This window comes from Numenius arquata, chromosome 14 (genome assembly GCF_964106895.1).
Source record: "Numenius arquata chromosome 14, bNumArq3.hap1.1, whole genome shotgun sequence".
NCBI classification, from domain to species: Eukaryota; Metazoa; Chordata; class Aves; order Charadriiformes; family Scolopacidae; genus Numenius; species Numenius arquata.
This window is the reverse complement of record NC_133589.1, coordinates 6,431,109-6,446,635: the sequence shown is the minus strand read 5'-3', so window position 1 is coordinate 6,446,635 and position 15,527 is coordinate 6,431,109. Positions and strand designations below refer to the sequence as shown.

Sequence of the window (15,527 nt, the reverse complement as noted above, 5' to 3'; positions counted from 1 at the left end):
TAATAAACAGCTCTGGGATTATCAAATGCTTCTGTCGCTCCGTGAACTGCGAGAGCCGTTTATTGCCAGCAGCCACCAGATGGTCATGGCTTCTGGCTGCTGGCACCAGGGGACACCTAATTCAAACTGGTGACTTGGTGTCTAAAGGTCCCAGGTTCTGCTAAAAACCCCCGGGGTCAGCGAGCACTTAGGACTGAATTTCTTTCTTCTGTTTTTTTTTTTTTTTTTTTTTTAATAAAAAAAAGCAATGCAAGGGAATGCCCCGCAATGACTGCTGCTTGGTGAATTTACAGCCCTGAGCCTCAGGGACACGAGCAAAGTTTGAAGAGACTCAGTTGATAAATCCACCCGAGACGGAGCTGACGCAATGCAGATTCTCTGGTTGCTCTTCCAGCTTGGCCTTGCAAATGATGCCCCGATACCATCTCCCCAACAAGGAGATCCCATCTGCCGAAGGACCCAGCTCCTGCCGGATCCCAGTGGGTGAGCCATTCTCACTGGGCTGAATTTCTGCCTGCTGTGAGCTCCAGCGTTCGTTAGCACCCTAACGAGGTACCCACCACCTTTGCCTGCCATGTGAGTGGTTGTGCAGGCATTGGGGCTGCACTGTGCCCGTTCCCTGGCCATCAAAAAGGTGCCACCTCCCTGGGGGCTGAGGTGCAGTACCATCAAATACAAAACCCAATCCACCAACAGAAACCACCAGAACCAATCAACCAGCTCCATGGGGGCTGATCAGCCCCCGAAAAGGAGGTGGGAGGTGGCAGGGAGCAGCGGGGAGGTCCATCTCACTGTCACAAGATGCAGACCCTACATTGGCCAATAAATGCACGTGCAGTCAAATGAAGCTCCATAAAAGCAAAGACAAAACGTGGCCAAAACAGGAATACAACCCGTAGCAAAGAGGTTTTGCACGTGATGGGGTGCTCCTCTCAATGCCACCAAGCCAGACCAGCTGATCGTGCAGCATCAACGTGCTGCTCCTTGCATGGAAAGCCAAGCCCAGCACAGCTAATCAGAGCTAAAACCCCTCCATAAACGTTATTAAAGTTGTATCTGTCCGTGGCAAGGGCTGTGCTGGTCTAGCCCAGCACGCCTTTTGTAGCAATAATTAATAGAGGTTCCCCAGAGCCCTCCTGGACCGGAGCCAAGGCGTCATTACTTGTGTGTAAACAGATCTGCTGCTTGTGTAACCCAACAAACGGCGACACCACCCTGTAACGCGTCCTGAGCTATAAACCATCATTTATGGGAACCCCAGTGTGGTTGTGAGTCTCTGTGCTACGGGCAGGATCCTGCCCCGGGTGCCGGGGGCGCCCACTGGCTCACTCTGAAATGCTGCACTGACGGGAAAACCGGTTCTCAAATGAGAATATATGCAACCCCCACCAAATAACTGCTCTTACAGCGGTCTTGGCTCCTGTACGTGGAGGGAGTATGTTCCCATCAGCCTGTACTGGCGCTCTGATAAGGTGCCTGGGCACTATGACAGGGCTGGATGCCTGACGAACCCCAGAAACATAGTTATTAGAAATACTCAAATATGATGGTGGGAAACTCACTTTGCAGTTGCATTCCAAGCTGTGTGTCTGCTCTCTTGTTTTCCACGCTATATACAGATACACGGTCAGCTCAGAGTACAAACCATTTTGGGTTTATAGATTTATACCATCTTGGGATGTACAAACCATCCCAGAAGAAGCACTTTGGTAAAAGGTGGATATTGTTAAGGTCTTAGCTGGAAAAGGAGTCTCTCCTCAGAAGATCTGAGGGATGCGCTGCGCTAAAGCTGAAAAACATCAGCAGGGTTCAAGGGGAAGTTCATTTCACACGGTGCCATGAACCTTCATCCTTGTTTGCAGTGCATCTTGAGAGCCTCAAATGGAAAATATTAGCAAGAGCATAAAATTACTTGAGTTGATCCAAAAATCCCTTAAAATGTTTTCTCAGCTAAAAATAACTTCATCAACAAAATAGACACTTTTGTGAAAAATATCCTTTTGTAGAAAACCTTGGGGTTTTCATCTGTGCCTTTCACTTGTTGATGTTTGCTTTGTCTCTTCATTGAAAATGCAAACACTTCCAAGACAAGTGTCCACAAAACCAATCGTTTTTGCAGGACTGTTTTGTCTTTGAAATACCTCAGTGGGCCGGTAGAAATGGTGGTTTTGATCTGAGCTAGCAAAGTGATCATGGCAAAAAATCTAAAGCTGTCAGGCAGGAAACCACTTCAGCAGTCACGATTTCTGTCCAAGAGAAGCGACGCCGAGCCCTTCACAGACCTGCCTGGGAACGGGCTCAACCAAAGGGTCCTTGTGTCCCCACCAGGAGAGCATTCCTTGTCCTAGAGGACAAGGATGATCAGCTCAAACATGATAAAAGATGACCTAATTATGCTGAGAACACCAGCTCTTCGCTGTGTCCTCATGTTAAACCCCCCTACTTAAAGACCACCCAGGTACCATCAAATACAAAACCCAATCCATCAAAAGAAACCACGTGTGTACGTCCAAGATGGAAACAACACTGAGTCCAGGTACTTCCAGCTCAAAACTCAAAGCTTACCTTGGGGGTGCTCTGCCCGCAAATGGGTTCGTTGCCATCAAGGATATGGCCTCCTCTTCCTGAGCCAGCAGCTTCCCAGCCAAGTGGATTATCCATTCATTCTGTTCATAGGTCTTAGGGAAGGAATAAGAAATAAAGATGTTAGGCAGTGACGGGCTTGTCATGTAGTGTTATTAGTGTTAAAAACTTCTGCGTGGTCTGTGGGGAAGGATTACAACCAATTTGGGGAGCAAACAATGGATTTCCTGGTGTTGCAAGGAACAGAGCCTATGGGTTCCAACACCTTGAGGTCCAGACCGAGACCCTCTGGCCTCTGCTGGGAGCAGGGAGAACTTGCTGAGCTTGGTTCATCTGAAAATCACTCCCCGAGGGTACGGCCACAACTGAGGGTGTGCAAGTCACAAGAGTTTAACGAGTTGTTTGTTGGCTGAGCTGGAACGGCTCCATGCCCTCTCCCAGCCTGCCCCAACTGCAAAGTAGTGTCCCCCATCTCAAGCATACTCAAAAGTTTTCACATCACAGCTAAGTGGGGTGAAGAGCATGCCCACAGGCAGCAGCCACAGCTCAGCTGATGATCAAAGACTAGATGATGGTCAGGGATGCATCTCCACCTTCACCCAGCCCAGAAGTGACCTCTGCTCAAGGCGTGATGCCTAAGGGGGCATTTCTGCTGGCCCTGAAGCCCTGTCAAGCCCATGGTGCTGCTTTGTCTCGGTCCCAGTGAGAAGCCTACAACTGGTGCTACCAGGAAAGTCCGGTGCATCGCTGGTCCAGGAGATGTGTAGCATACACACATCCCTTCCCTGGGTACGGGGCACCCACCACCTCCTGTTCTCCCCACTACCCATCAGCTGTGGCTCCTCCTATACCTTGGATCACAAATCTCTTTTTGACTTTACATGTATCTACCATAGCTGGAGGTGTTCTTGCCTATTCTGCCCTCTGAACACTTGATTTTAGTAATTTCTGTCAGCAGTTAGCTCCACAGAGGAACAGTAATGGCACATTTTGAAATGACGAACCATCCATCATTTTAAAATAGGTTGCTATCCCTTATTGTGTTATCAGAGACAAAACAGAAGAAAGTGACTTCTCTATTCCTGATTCCTTTCTCTTGCATCCTCTTTAATTCCTTTCATCTGATCTGTCCTCTTTACATCCTGTATCCATGCCATTCCCTTAATCTTGCTGCCACTGAAAGGGAGCAGATCAGCCCTGGGGAGCCGCCGTCCAAGCTCCAGTGGCAGAACTTGACTCTGCATTTACCTCCCTCCAGGAACCCATGCATCTCATGCTCTTCGCAGGGATTCTTGCTGAGGCTCCATAAAAAGCATTTCCCCTTCTGGTGACTTGCCTTACAGTTTCATTAAGATTTTTTTTTTTTTCCTCCTTTTTTAATGTGTACCTAAATGGATTTTTTAATGCAAGCAGTAGGGGACACTGTGGGAAAGCGAAACCCGGCAGCTGTACCTGCAGGGCTGTGACTAATGCAGAACATCAAGGCAAAGTTACTCTGCAAATCTTTTCTAATGGTAAAGTTTGTTATTTCCGTTGCTAAGGGAAACAGAACAGAGGAGAGAAACGAGATGGAAAACACCAAACACTGGTGGAAAGGCCCATCAAGCGGCAGCTCTACCTCGCAGGGCTTCTGACCCGTGCTCATCACAATTTAGAGGAAAACCACAGTTATTTAAGCCAACAACTTTTTAAAGAAGATTATTCTCCCCATCTGCCTTCTTCTGTCCTGCCTCACCAGGCTGCTCGTTCCATCTGCTGTCCCGGCTGCACCACCAACACGGATGGGTGGCAGGGCCAGGGATGTTTCCCACCGCCAGTCCCGTGCTGTGCTCTGCCCACCCCAAAGCAGGTGGGAGGGTTCCTGTGTGTGAACTGGGGAGAAGCTGGGGAAGAAGAGAAACAGAAATCACCAGACTCCTAGAGATACAGCTTCACGGAGAACCCCAAATCTTCAAAACCTGATTCAAAACCACGAGGCTCTGTAATGGTGGAATCGGCTCCCGGGCTCACATGGTCTCCAAATTGTTAATTAGGAGCTCTATGCACATGAGAGGTGGACTTCTGGTTTGTAAAGTGTTTTTCTTGTAAAATTTACAACATGTCTGGCCCCAGCAAAGTCTGCGGTGAGAAATTTCCACCCGCTGCAGCCCCCCACGCTCCCCCCAGCACAAAGGCTTAGATATCGGGCACTGCCGATGCTCGGAGCACGCAGGAGCCGAGCTGCGCTAACGACCGCGCTGTTTAACTCATTACTCTGTAAAGTGATATGGTGGCAAAAGCAGGAAAAAAAAAAGAGTCCAGGAGATCTGGGCTGCGTCCAGGGAAGCATCACAGCACAGGGTGGGAAGGTGACAGTTCCTATGTCTGTGGATCCAGTGAGACCCAGACCCAAACACTGTTTGGAGGTCTGTGATTGTCAGGGCAGGAGCTCGGAAAACAGTAGAGTCAGAGCATGAACCACCCAGTAGATTAACCAAAAAAAAAAATATCAAACCAGGATAGATGCACACATTGCTTTAAGGTGGGCATGCACACACGTATTGGGTTCATCTTTTGCTTTTGGATCTTCACCGAGCACAAAGACAGGCACCTGGGGACTGACCCTGCACCAGCAGGTCCCCAGGCTGCTTTGTCTCCCTGCTCCTCTGTCAAGACACGGTCACGGACCGAGACTCCCACACCTGCCTCCTGACCTCCAAAAGCTGCAGCTCCCCTCATGCCACGCAGAGCCCGTGCCATACCCGTGCTGGGATGACTGGGGAACCAGTGACCAGCACAGCCTGCTGCTACAAGCTGCCGGTTAAAGCCGAAATGTGCCACAAGCTCCACAGCTCACTGTCTGACCCTGAGCACAGCATCCCTGGGGAGGTGCAGCCCACCACGGATGTGGACATGACTCCCTCCTTTATCTTTTGAGAGTTTTCTTGCTGTTTTACCATAGAGAGCAACTACAGAACCTAAAACCACAACTCAACTAAAATACAACTCGTCATCAACTCAACTAAAATGGCTGGGAAAGGCAGCTTGGGCAGAGGTTAAGGTTCCCAAAGCAACGCTACCTTCACAAAGCCAAAGGCTTTCTGTGTTCACGGACAGTCCATGCAGACCGACAGAAATGCAACAGGAGCAGCTCTCCAGCAAGCCAGATCATCTTTACCTGTCCTTACAGCTGACACCAGCACTCAAGACCTCCGAAAATCAGGTTTTAGGTATAACACAGTGGAATAACAAAGAGAACCTGGGACTAGGTCTTAAGACCCCATGAGCTTATATTTCCTGACGGGCTTCAGCCTTGTGTTGCGCTTGGGCAGCTGCTTCCCCCTGCCTTTCCCACTGCCTACGCTGTGCTGGGACGGGGGTTTGCTCCTTCTCCCACCTGCACATGGCCCAGCACGAGGAGCTGAGCATCACTGCACACCCCAGGTACCATCACCTCCCGGGAGCAGCGCGGCCCTGAGGCTTCTCTTCAACTGTTTATATTCTCTGACCTCTCCACTCACACGCTTTGCCAGCGCACAAACACAGCGTTCTCACCTTGAATACATTAACTTGTATACAGAAGTATTTAATAACTTTACAGAATTTAAAACCAAGTCACTGCTAAGTCAGGCACCAGCAAGGAGCTGGGGGCAAACCAGACGCAGTAGCGACAAAACTCCGCGGAGATAACAAAGTAGTAGAGAGTATAATCATCACAAAAAATACGTATAAAAACCACCCGGCGCTACAGGGAACATGTTCCCAACTGAAATAATAATAACAAGAACCCTTTTCCTCTAGCTTTAATTGGTCATTTAATGAAAAAGGACTGCGGATTAGTGTGGCATTTTATTGAATCTCAGTCCTGGCACAGGCACCCGGGAGGAGGTAAGTATGAGATGCACATGTGGAAACAGCTGGAAACTTGGCACAGGAGCCCAGCATTATTATTTCACATGGTTGGGAGCCCTGCACGGTTTCACATTGGCGTCAGTGTGCGAGGGTGGATGACAGAGAGGTAGGGGAGGTTTACATTTCCCGCGCTACGTCGTAAGGGGCATTTTTCGCGTCACAGCCTACCCTCTTTGGGGATGTAAAGCGGTAACTCCACCGTCCTGGATGTTTTCACCCAATATTCACGTTGCTGTTTACACTGCTGTTTCCACTTCTGCAACTGAGCGCCTTTGACTGTTGCTGTTGAGGGAACTCGAGCTATCAGCTGGAGAAATAATCCATCTCCCACAGGAAAGAGGGCATAACTCATGCAATCCTTGGCTTTATTATAATATTCCAGCTCACCAATGTTTGCTAGCATCCCGCTACCCAAGCGACTTAACCAAGGAAGGTCAAAGGCTACATTAGGTCACATCACTTCTCATTATCTGCAATAACCACATCCCCTTCTTTCTATTAGTTTCCCAAAGGTTTCTCCGCAGGTCTGGCTCAACGTATAATAATTTCAGTGGGGGCAGTTTCTCAAGCCTCACTAAAAGCCATCCCTTAGCCCGTCCTAGGAGAAAATGCTTGGGAAAGCAGCAGTGCAGAGCACCCCAGGTTTGGGCTGAGGAATAAAAGGCAGAGCAAGACTTTGGGAAGTGGCTCTCAGACCTTGCCTTTCCGGGGAAATCGCACACCTGGCATAGCTCCCGTATCACCTCTGTATTTGGAAAGAAAAGTCACTTTGTTCCAGAATAGAGTCTAGCCAGGGAGATACAATAGCCACTGTAGACAATAATCATTCCCTGCATAGACAAGGTCTTACTCTGTATTTATACAGTCCGTGGCATGATAGGCTATCAGTCTTATTTGGGTTTTTAGGCACTTCCATCACAGTATTACTGCTAGAGGTGAGTGTGCCCGTGATCCAGCCTGCAGTTCGTCTACACGCAGCTTGGGAGTTTGAAATTACTCATACTCACAGGGAGACAAGTAATCACCATTAAAAGAAGAAAATAAAGTTCTTACATGCTGAACATGGACCAAAATGTATGAATGCTGGAATGGAAAATGGAAGTGAATTGAGGCCTGTATTTTCAGAAGGGGGAAGAAAGGAAATGTAAAAAGCTGTGCTTAGTACACTGCACATGAGGTTTAGGTTTTATTACGTTACACACACCTCCTCCTCCATTCTGCTTGCTGTGAAGCTTTTTCCTGTAAGCACCTTCTGGCTGGAAGACCGAGATAACAGAAGCTTGAATAGAATACTTCACAAAAATATTAATCTGCCTTCTCTATAAATAGGGTAACATTTTCTCAGCTCTTCCAGTTTGTGTGTGATAACGTGAAGTCTCCACCACGACTCCCTGTTACCACCCAGGGGAGATCCTCAGAGCATCAATCCCGTTGCTGAAGTTTCTCTCTTCTCTTAGGAAGGCAGCTGAAGCTTATAAATAAGCTCACACATCATATCTGGAAAACACATACTGCTTCTCAGTGCATTGCAAGTGCTGCTCTGCAGTGGGTCTGCTGACGGCCTGCAGAGCCCTGCAGGACACAGCAACGTGGGCCACCAGTCCGAGTGGTTTCTGTGCCAGTCATGATATTCAGAGACTTTTGGAGCATCAAGGTACAAAGCAACAAGACACGGAGTTTTAAAAATACAATATGAAGATGGCATTAACTTTGTTATTTTTTGAGTAGTTATTATTTGGTAAGCACCAAGAGCATGCCTTCACATTGGCCAAAGGCAGACCCCAAATAGAATAAATAACCTTCACGCCATAGTAAGGAGGGGAAAAGCCTTCCCTTTGATTTTCTTTATTCAGAGCGCTGAAGGCTTTCCACTGCTGCCCACTGGTGAAGAACAAATCTTTGGTACGATAAACAACTAGCTTTTGTAAAGTCCAAGACATCCCGCTACCAGGAAAAGTGACCAACTTGAAGCCCCAAAACTATGAACAGTATTTTGTTTTCTGGTTGCTATTTATTAACGATGCTGAATCCACCCACAGCCTGCCAAAAATCTGTCTGTAACACTTTTTGTACCAGCAGCACAGTATAGCTCAGTTCTGGGTTGTGATGGCTGGGCTCCTTCTACAAATGCCCACCATAAAGAAGTCAAATAATTACAGGAGCGCTGCCATCAATAGCTGGATTACAGACAAAGCTTTAACAATTTGTCTCCAGCTCCTGTAAAAACAGGATGTCTTTGCACTAACACAATAAAGTGTCAAGGGGTGAAAAGTTTTTCCTAATGCTTAACCTGAATTTTCCTGAGATTAAATCATATTCTGCCATTTCATCCATTATTTCCTCCCTTCTCCACAGGGACACAGAAAACAGATGGCTGCTTTCCCCTTTGCAGTAGGTTTTCACCTATTCCAAACCTGTTTTGACATCTGGACACCCATGCACATTTGTTTGCTCTGCCGCTGTGGGAGAGGGTTTCTGCACCTCTGCTCTTCCTGCGGGTCCCTCTTCTGCACCCTCGCCCGTCAGCTGCATCCTTCCCGAACTGGGTGCTCCGCTGAGCGTAGTGGGAGGGTGACACCGTGCATGTCGAATGCCTGCTCGCCGGTCCCGGTATCCTGCTGGCCTTTTCACTGTGCCTTTTGCTAAGTGTGCTCATCTTGTGATGTACACTCAGCCCAAGAGGTTTCTCCAGAGCACAACGCTCTGCTCCATCCCACCCTGGGGCAGGTGACGGGTCCTGCCCATGTGCAGCACTGCAGACGCCTCTCCTGTCTGCTCGGACCCAAACCAGCAAGATTGCTGGGCTTTTAGACCTTGTCCTCTATTGCACTCACAACTTGGTGGCACCTGCAAATGCAATGAGCGCATCGTGCCATTCTTTCCAATTAGCAGTAGCTCCTCTTAAAGACGTGGCTCAGACCTTGGTTTAAATTCCTGCGATGGAGGTAGGTCATCCAGAGTGACCGACCTCAGCAACAAGCACCTAAACATCAGCTCCTGACCGAGAGACACATTATTTTTTGGTGAGACGACCTCAGCCCACTTGGCACACAGGTGACCAGGGTATCAGCTGGGTGATGGAGCGAAGGGCATCCCATCCCAGGCGGCTGCTGAGACACAACTGAAAAGGGTTCTGCACAGATTTCTGCACGCTACTGCCAGTTCGTGGGAGATTTTCCCCTTCTGCAGACGGGAAGAAGCAATGCAGACATGTTTCTGGACGGGTTATGTCCCTGCCAGAACTAAATGAAGGGCTTCAATTCAGAGCTACAGCACCCTCGGGATGTCAAGACATACAAAACAAAGAGGGGATTTAGAAAACAAGTGAAAAGGCATATTATATTTAGATAATAAAATTAACATCCCGAAAATTGTTTCCTGGAAAATAATGCCATGTTACATTACATATAATTATGGCACTACTGGAATGGTAATTAAGAGGCAGCCAACTAATAAATTGCAATTCAGAGGTGGAGCAGCATCGTGGCTCCTCCCGTTCCCGCGCCAGGACCGTGCCGGCGGCTCCCCCGCTGTGCTGGCCCACGCCGGCCATGCCAAGGGCCTGGCTCTCCCATGCTCCAGCTCTTCAAAGCGAATCCTGCAGCTATAAGCCAAGGTGGAAAGTTTTGCAGGAAACCCCGAGAGGAGGAAGGCGTCATATGTCAAGCGGTGATGAGGTGCAAAGAGGAACCTGTCACGAGCCGCACAAAGGGATGGTAAATATCTTCCCCCCAAGTCCCCGGCTTTTCTGCAGCCTGTCAGAGCTGGATATGTCAGCTCCTTACCTGGCCACCACCAATGAACTGCAAAACCAACCCTGCTGCTGCTTGCTTGGGAAGCAATGGGGCAGACAGTGAGCAGTGGCGTAGAAAAAAATCCAGAACTTTTAAAAACAAATTAAATCTAATCCAGAGGCTGAAGTAACTTGGTTTTACAGACTCCATAAACTACTGTATGGGGTTTGCAAAACTTGCTTGGCTTCACGAATTTCTTCTGGGGTTTCGAATTCTGGTTTCTCATCCCTTCTGCAGCTCTGCGTGACTCAAGTCTAAACAACAATCGCACAACGGTGACTTCTCCTGGCTGTGGCAGTGTGGGGACGACGGCAGCACAGCCAGCTTTCCCAGGGATGACAGCTGGCACCAAATAGACAGCTCACTGTTTTCAAACAAACATTCGGCCACTCCAAATGGGATTTACTTCCATGCTTAAGCAGGTATTTAAATTCCTGAACATCCAGATTTGAAAATGCTTGCTGCCGAGCCTAGGTTACTTGCCTTCCTGTTGTTTTCATCAAGTCACCCCTGCTTTTCAGAAGATTTTTTTTCTCCTTTCTGCACCTTTTGTTAATCAACTCTTCTAAGCATGACCCGAAATTGCTTGACAGAGATTTGTGTGCAATGGGAAAGGCCCCAGCGGCAGGAGGGGATGAGGGAGCACTGCAGTGGGCACGGGATGCACACTCTGGGATGGCCGGGAAGGGCCAACAGCCCCATTTCCACCCGGTGCTGCCGTAGCGGGGAGGTGCCGGACCCGCTCCAGGGCTGACACACACCTCCGGCACGCACCCACCCGAGTGGGAGGTGAGCACCCTCCTCTTGCCCGAGGACGAGCCCCGCAACGCTAATTGCTGCTCATCAGCCAGTGGGGCAAGCTGGAAAGAGAAAAATCTGCTGGATAGACAGGTTCTCTGTAGCTTGACCCATCAGGATCCAACTGTACCATGAGGCCATTGGCTCATGTTGCCATGTTGACTCTCATGAACTAGCATTTTACATTACTTGAGACAAAAACAGTATCATGTTGTGTCCCCCTGTCCTCCTTTGGTTTTAAACCTGAGATCACTCTGTGTTTTAAAGCCTTTGAGATATTCCTGTCTCGGGAACAAACAGCCTTTCTCTGATCTCAGAAACAACTTCGCTTGGGTGAGCTGGATTTCTCCTCCACTGCTGGAGCCCTCCCAGAATACAGTCAGATTTAAACCAACAGCTCCCATTCAACCTTCTGCACCTTCATGTAAAGCTGGGCACCATTCCTGGCTTGAGTTTTAACCTTTGCTGTCGTCTTGCTGAGGGATAAGCATACCTAATGCAGATTAAATGAAATTCCAGCACACAAAAACTAGCGGGGTAAATATAAAACCATAGCCAAAGAGCGATGGTTATGTCATCGCTGAGGAATCCAAAAGGCGCCTAAATGAAAATACCACAAAGAAAGCAAACAGAGAAGTTTGGGGCAGGGGGAGAGGAGTGAGGGAAGAGGATTCGCCGGGAGAGGATACAAGAACAAAGAGAAAAGCCCGTGATAATCTGAGATGGGTTTGCCTCATGCCACCGCTGTAAGCCCCTGTTCTGTAAAACCCGGTCCAAGTTCTCGAGCTCATGTGAGTAAGATTTTGCAGAATACACAAAAGATATCCAAGAACTAATTGTACAAGTTTCTCCCCCACTTCTCTTTTTTAATTTATGGCTGTCACCTGTTTGCTGATACCATGTGGGGAAAATATTTTGAGGGACCCTATCTCCTTACCGAGAGAGGTGGGCAGTGGAAGCAACTGCCGGTGTCCCCAGGGGTGTCCCCAAGAGGGATGGGGGTTCAAACTGGTGGGCAGAGCATGCAGCTGGGGATGCTGATCCCTGCTGAGTCCCGGGCACCCTGCGAGGCAGCTCCTGCCCCATCGTGCCACTGCTTTGTGAGGCAGTTGCAGCCCAGGGACTTTCACAGTGTCTTTAATTCTTGTTATTGTTGGGAAACAATTAAAAAGCCTCACATAAAATTTCCAAGAGTTTCATTACACTAGTAGCAGACATCCTTTAGGAATACAACCTTTTTTTTTTTTTTATTTAAACATAATTAACTTTGCCAGAGCTTTAAATATTCCCCCACCCACCTCAACACATAGTAAATTCACATAAATTGTTTTTTCTGGTCAAGGGACACTCAAGTCTCAGAGCACCCAAAGGAACATACCTGAAAGGCAGCGAACCACATGAGCCAGTCCAGGCGGTAGTGGTAGGGGGTGATAAAGCATGGCCTCCTCTTCAAGTCCCCAGGCTTGCATTTGAAGTCATACTCCTCCCAGACAGCAGTGGGGTCATTGGGATCCAGGCTGGATGTCCCCTGAAGGATGACTTCTGTTCTCTCCTTGGTAATGCTGTGGGACACAACATGATACTGTTTTTTTGTCTCAGGTCATGTGAAATGCGAGTTCATGAGAGTCAACATGGCAACATGAGTCAACGGCCTTGTGGTACAGCTGGATCCTGATGGGTCAAGCTACAGAGAACCTGTCTGTCCAGTAGACTTTTCTCTCTGCAGCAGCAAAGTATAAGGAAAACTTCAACTTCCATGCCCTCCCAACGCTCCCCTCTATCACACTGCAGTTGTGCCAGTCCAAGGAGGACTCTGGCCCAAAAGGGTGATTCCTACTGAAATGGATGGGTCTGTCTTTCTAGATCAGAGCCTAACACTTGTCCAAGACGTTGAGAGAATATAGTGAGTGTTTCCCAAGACCCACATAAGCATCTTCAACGTGCACCAGCTTCTTTGTCCCATGTTTCTGAAGAAAACCTTTGTTTCTGTTACTCTGATACAAGATCTCTCTGACTACAAGCCTCTGATGATATGAGAACTCAGAGATGAAAGATGGTCACAAAGCATAGCTCCATCTCCAGGCTTTTACCATGCACCATGTGCAAAAATACAGGCTTGTAACTGGCATGTGCAGCTGCCCCAATGGCACGGCCACCAAAGATATCTGCACAGGAAATTTCATAGGTGATTGTGCACAGATACCCTGCTTCTGCGTTTTTGGACACCTCCAGCTGTGGGATCAGCAGAGCAGCTTCCAGCTGGGACCACTCCAGTATCCCCTTTGAAAGCCTGGCTCTCCCTGCAGTGCCACTGGCCTCGAGTGCTGAGCTCCAGCTCAAACCTTGGCCATGGGAAAGGGCAGGACACGCTCGCAGTGAGCCCAGGTTAACTGGCTACAGCTGCCTGAGCTGTGGGGAGGTGGTTGGCCCCATATGGAGCACCCCCCAGGAGCTGACTCTTGGGGCATCATTAACAGCTGTCTCTACATGCCCAAACATTTCACTGTCCCGGCTGGAAGACAGGTCTCATGGAACTATTACTCAGCAAGAGGAGGAGAAGGTAACGTGTGAGCCAATGCAAACCAAGCCAAGAAAAGCAGAAAATGAAAACAAAAAAAGCCCCCCATAGCCAGTTGATATATAGAAACTTGGTTAAAAAGCACCCCAGCCTTAACGGCAGGTCACGCGTATTCCCTTTGCTGCTTGGCTGGACTCTCTCTACACAGCAAGGTGGCAGAGCAGCAGGGATGGATGGCAAACTCTCCAGGCCACGGAAAGCCCGTGTGAAAACACCATCATCAAGTTCTCAATGACCTGTCAGTGACGCTTGCCTACACTGGAGAGCTGTTTTCCATAACGAACACATAACTGCGTAACTCTGCCTATCAAAGTTGTCCAGCTCCCAACACCCTTTTAATTTTTTACTACTTTGGTCCCTCCTCCTCCAACCCAAGAAACCGAAAGTTTGGAAACACACACAGCCTCCACCTTCTCCCCCAATGGCTTCCAGTGATAGATGCTTACAACCCAAGGAATGCTGTACGTCTCCGCTTATAATTGTTACCTACATTTAATAGATTTCTGGATTCTACAGCCAAGTTCCATATTATACACTGGGCTGAGTTATGAGCCGTGGCCAGCTGCCCAATGGTTAGAAACACACTGTAAATCAGGGACACCAAATTACTAATAAAAGTATGTTCCTACTGTGTGATTCAAAATATGTCAAGTTTCACATAATCGTATATTCATTATAAGCTGCAATCCTCTTTTTATTGGTTTACATAGGCTGGAATTACAAACATATTACAGCAGCATTTCATCACATGCTCTTTAGGTCCTGGTAACTGTTGAAACAGAAACCATAGACTGAAGAAGAAAAAGAACAACAACCCAAAGAAAACAATCTCCCGTAGCTTCACCACTCCAGCCTTCAAAGAGGTTCAGGGGTTATTTCTTCCTCTCTCAAAAAAAAAAAGAGGAACTTCAGCATTTTTCACAACTAGTGTTGATATTTTTAATCATGTCTTTTTCTAACTTTTTTATTTCCACGGAAGTTTCTGCTATTTGAAAAAGTGGGGAAAAAACATGATGCTAATTTGATGTGCTCTGGGTGTCCTTTGCATCTTCAGTACTCACAGTGAGACCCTGCTCCTCCCCTTCCCCATCCACTCAGCCAGCCCTCTCAAAAGCCAATCGGCTTCACCTTTTATAAACCTATTTAATTACTGTTGGCTTCTCCTGTGGGACCTTGTCCAGAGCGCACTAACCCAAGAGCTGCCCATCCCACTCCTCAGTTCAGATCTCTGGGGAACATGCCATGGCCACCACGGCAAGGTGGTGGCAAAGCCAGAGGTCCATGACTGACCCTGTTGTTGCCCCTGGGGCAAGCTGTTCTGATAAAGCATTTTCTCAGTTGGAAGAGGCTGGAGGCCCAGCACACAAGAATGGTTATGGTGAGCCCAACTGTGGCTCACCTAAGCCTGGTGACCTGTCCCCAGAAAACCCAGACTCAGATGCTTCAAAAACAACCTGGTTACAAACGTAACTGGAGATTCTTCCCTTGTCCAGTCCCACCTTGCAGCCATAAGCGGGATTTCCTGAGCTGAAGGCAGCAGCCAGACTGCTGCTGGGCCTGTCCTCTCAATCTGCCTTGTTCTTTTTTGAGGCCATTTATACTTTCGTCTCCACAGTTTCCTGTAGCAATGAATTCCCCAAGTCACTCATTGGAAAAAGCACTTCCTTTTGTTGGCCTTCAATCTGCTACCCAATAGCTTATGTGAATATTTACATGAGGGAGAGCAAATGCACGCAGGGGAAGAGAAGTTCACCATAAATATAGTGGGCTGGTGATGGTGAAGACTATCCACTGGATGAACTCTCTTATGGATATTTTCATCCTGCTATTATATTTGCTACATCAATATAATAAGCTAACTAAACGTGACTCAAAGAAAATAA

General features: G+C 48.1%; 1 protein-coding gene across 1 annotated transcript in view; it reads right to left on the bottom strand.

The window, feature by feature from the left end:
• LMF1 (lipase maturation factor 1) overlaps positions 1-15,527 on the bottom strand; it is a 206,095-nt gene that overhangs the window by 9,032 nt on the left and 181,536 nt on the right. The window contains exons 9-10 of the mRNA XM_074158584.1: positions 12,445-12,628; positions 2,566-2,678 (exon numbers count right to left, since the gene is read on the bottom strand). Of these exons, the coding sequence (XP_074014685.1) occupies positions 2,566-2,678; positions 12,445-12,628 (297 nt within the window). The remainder of the gene's footprint in view (positions 1-2,565; positions 2,679-12,444; positions 12,629-15,527) is intronic.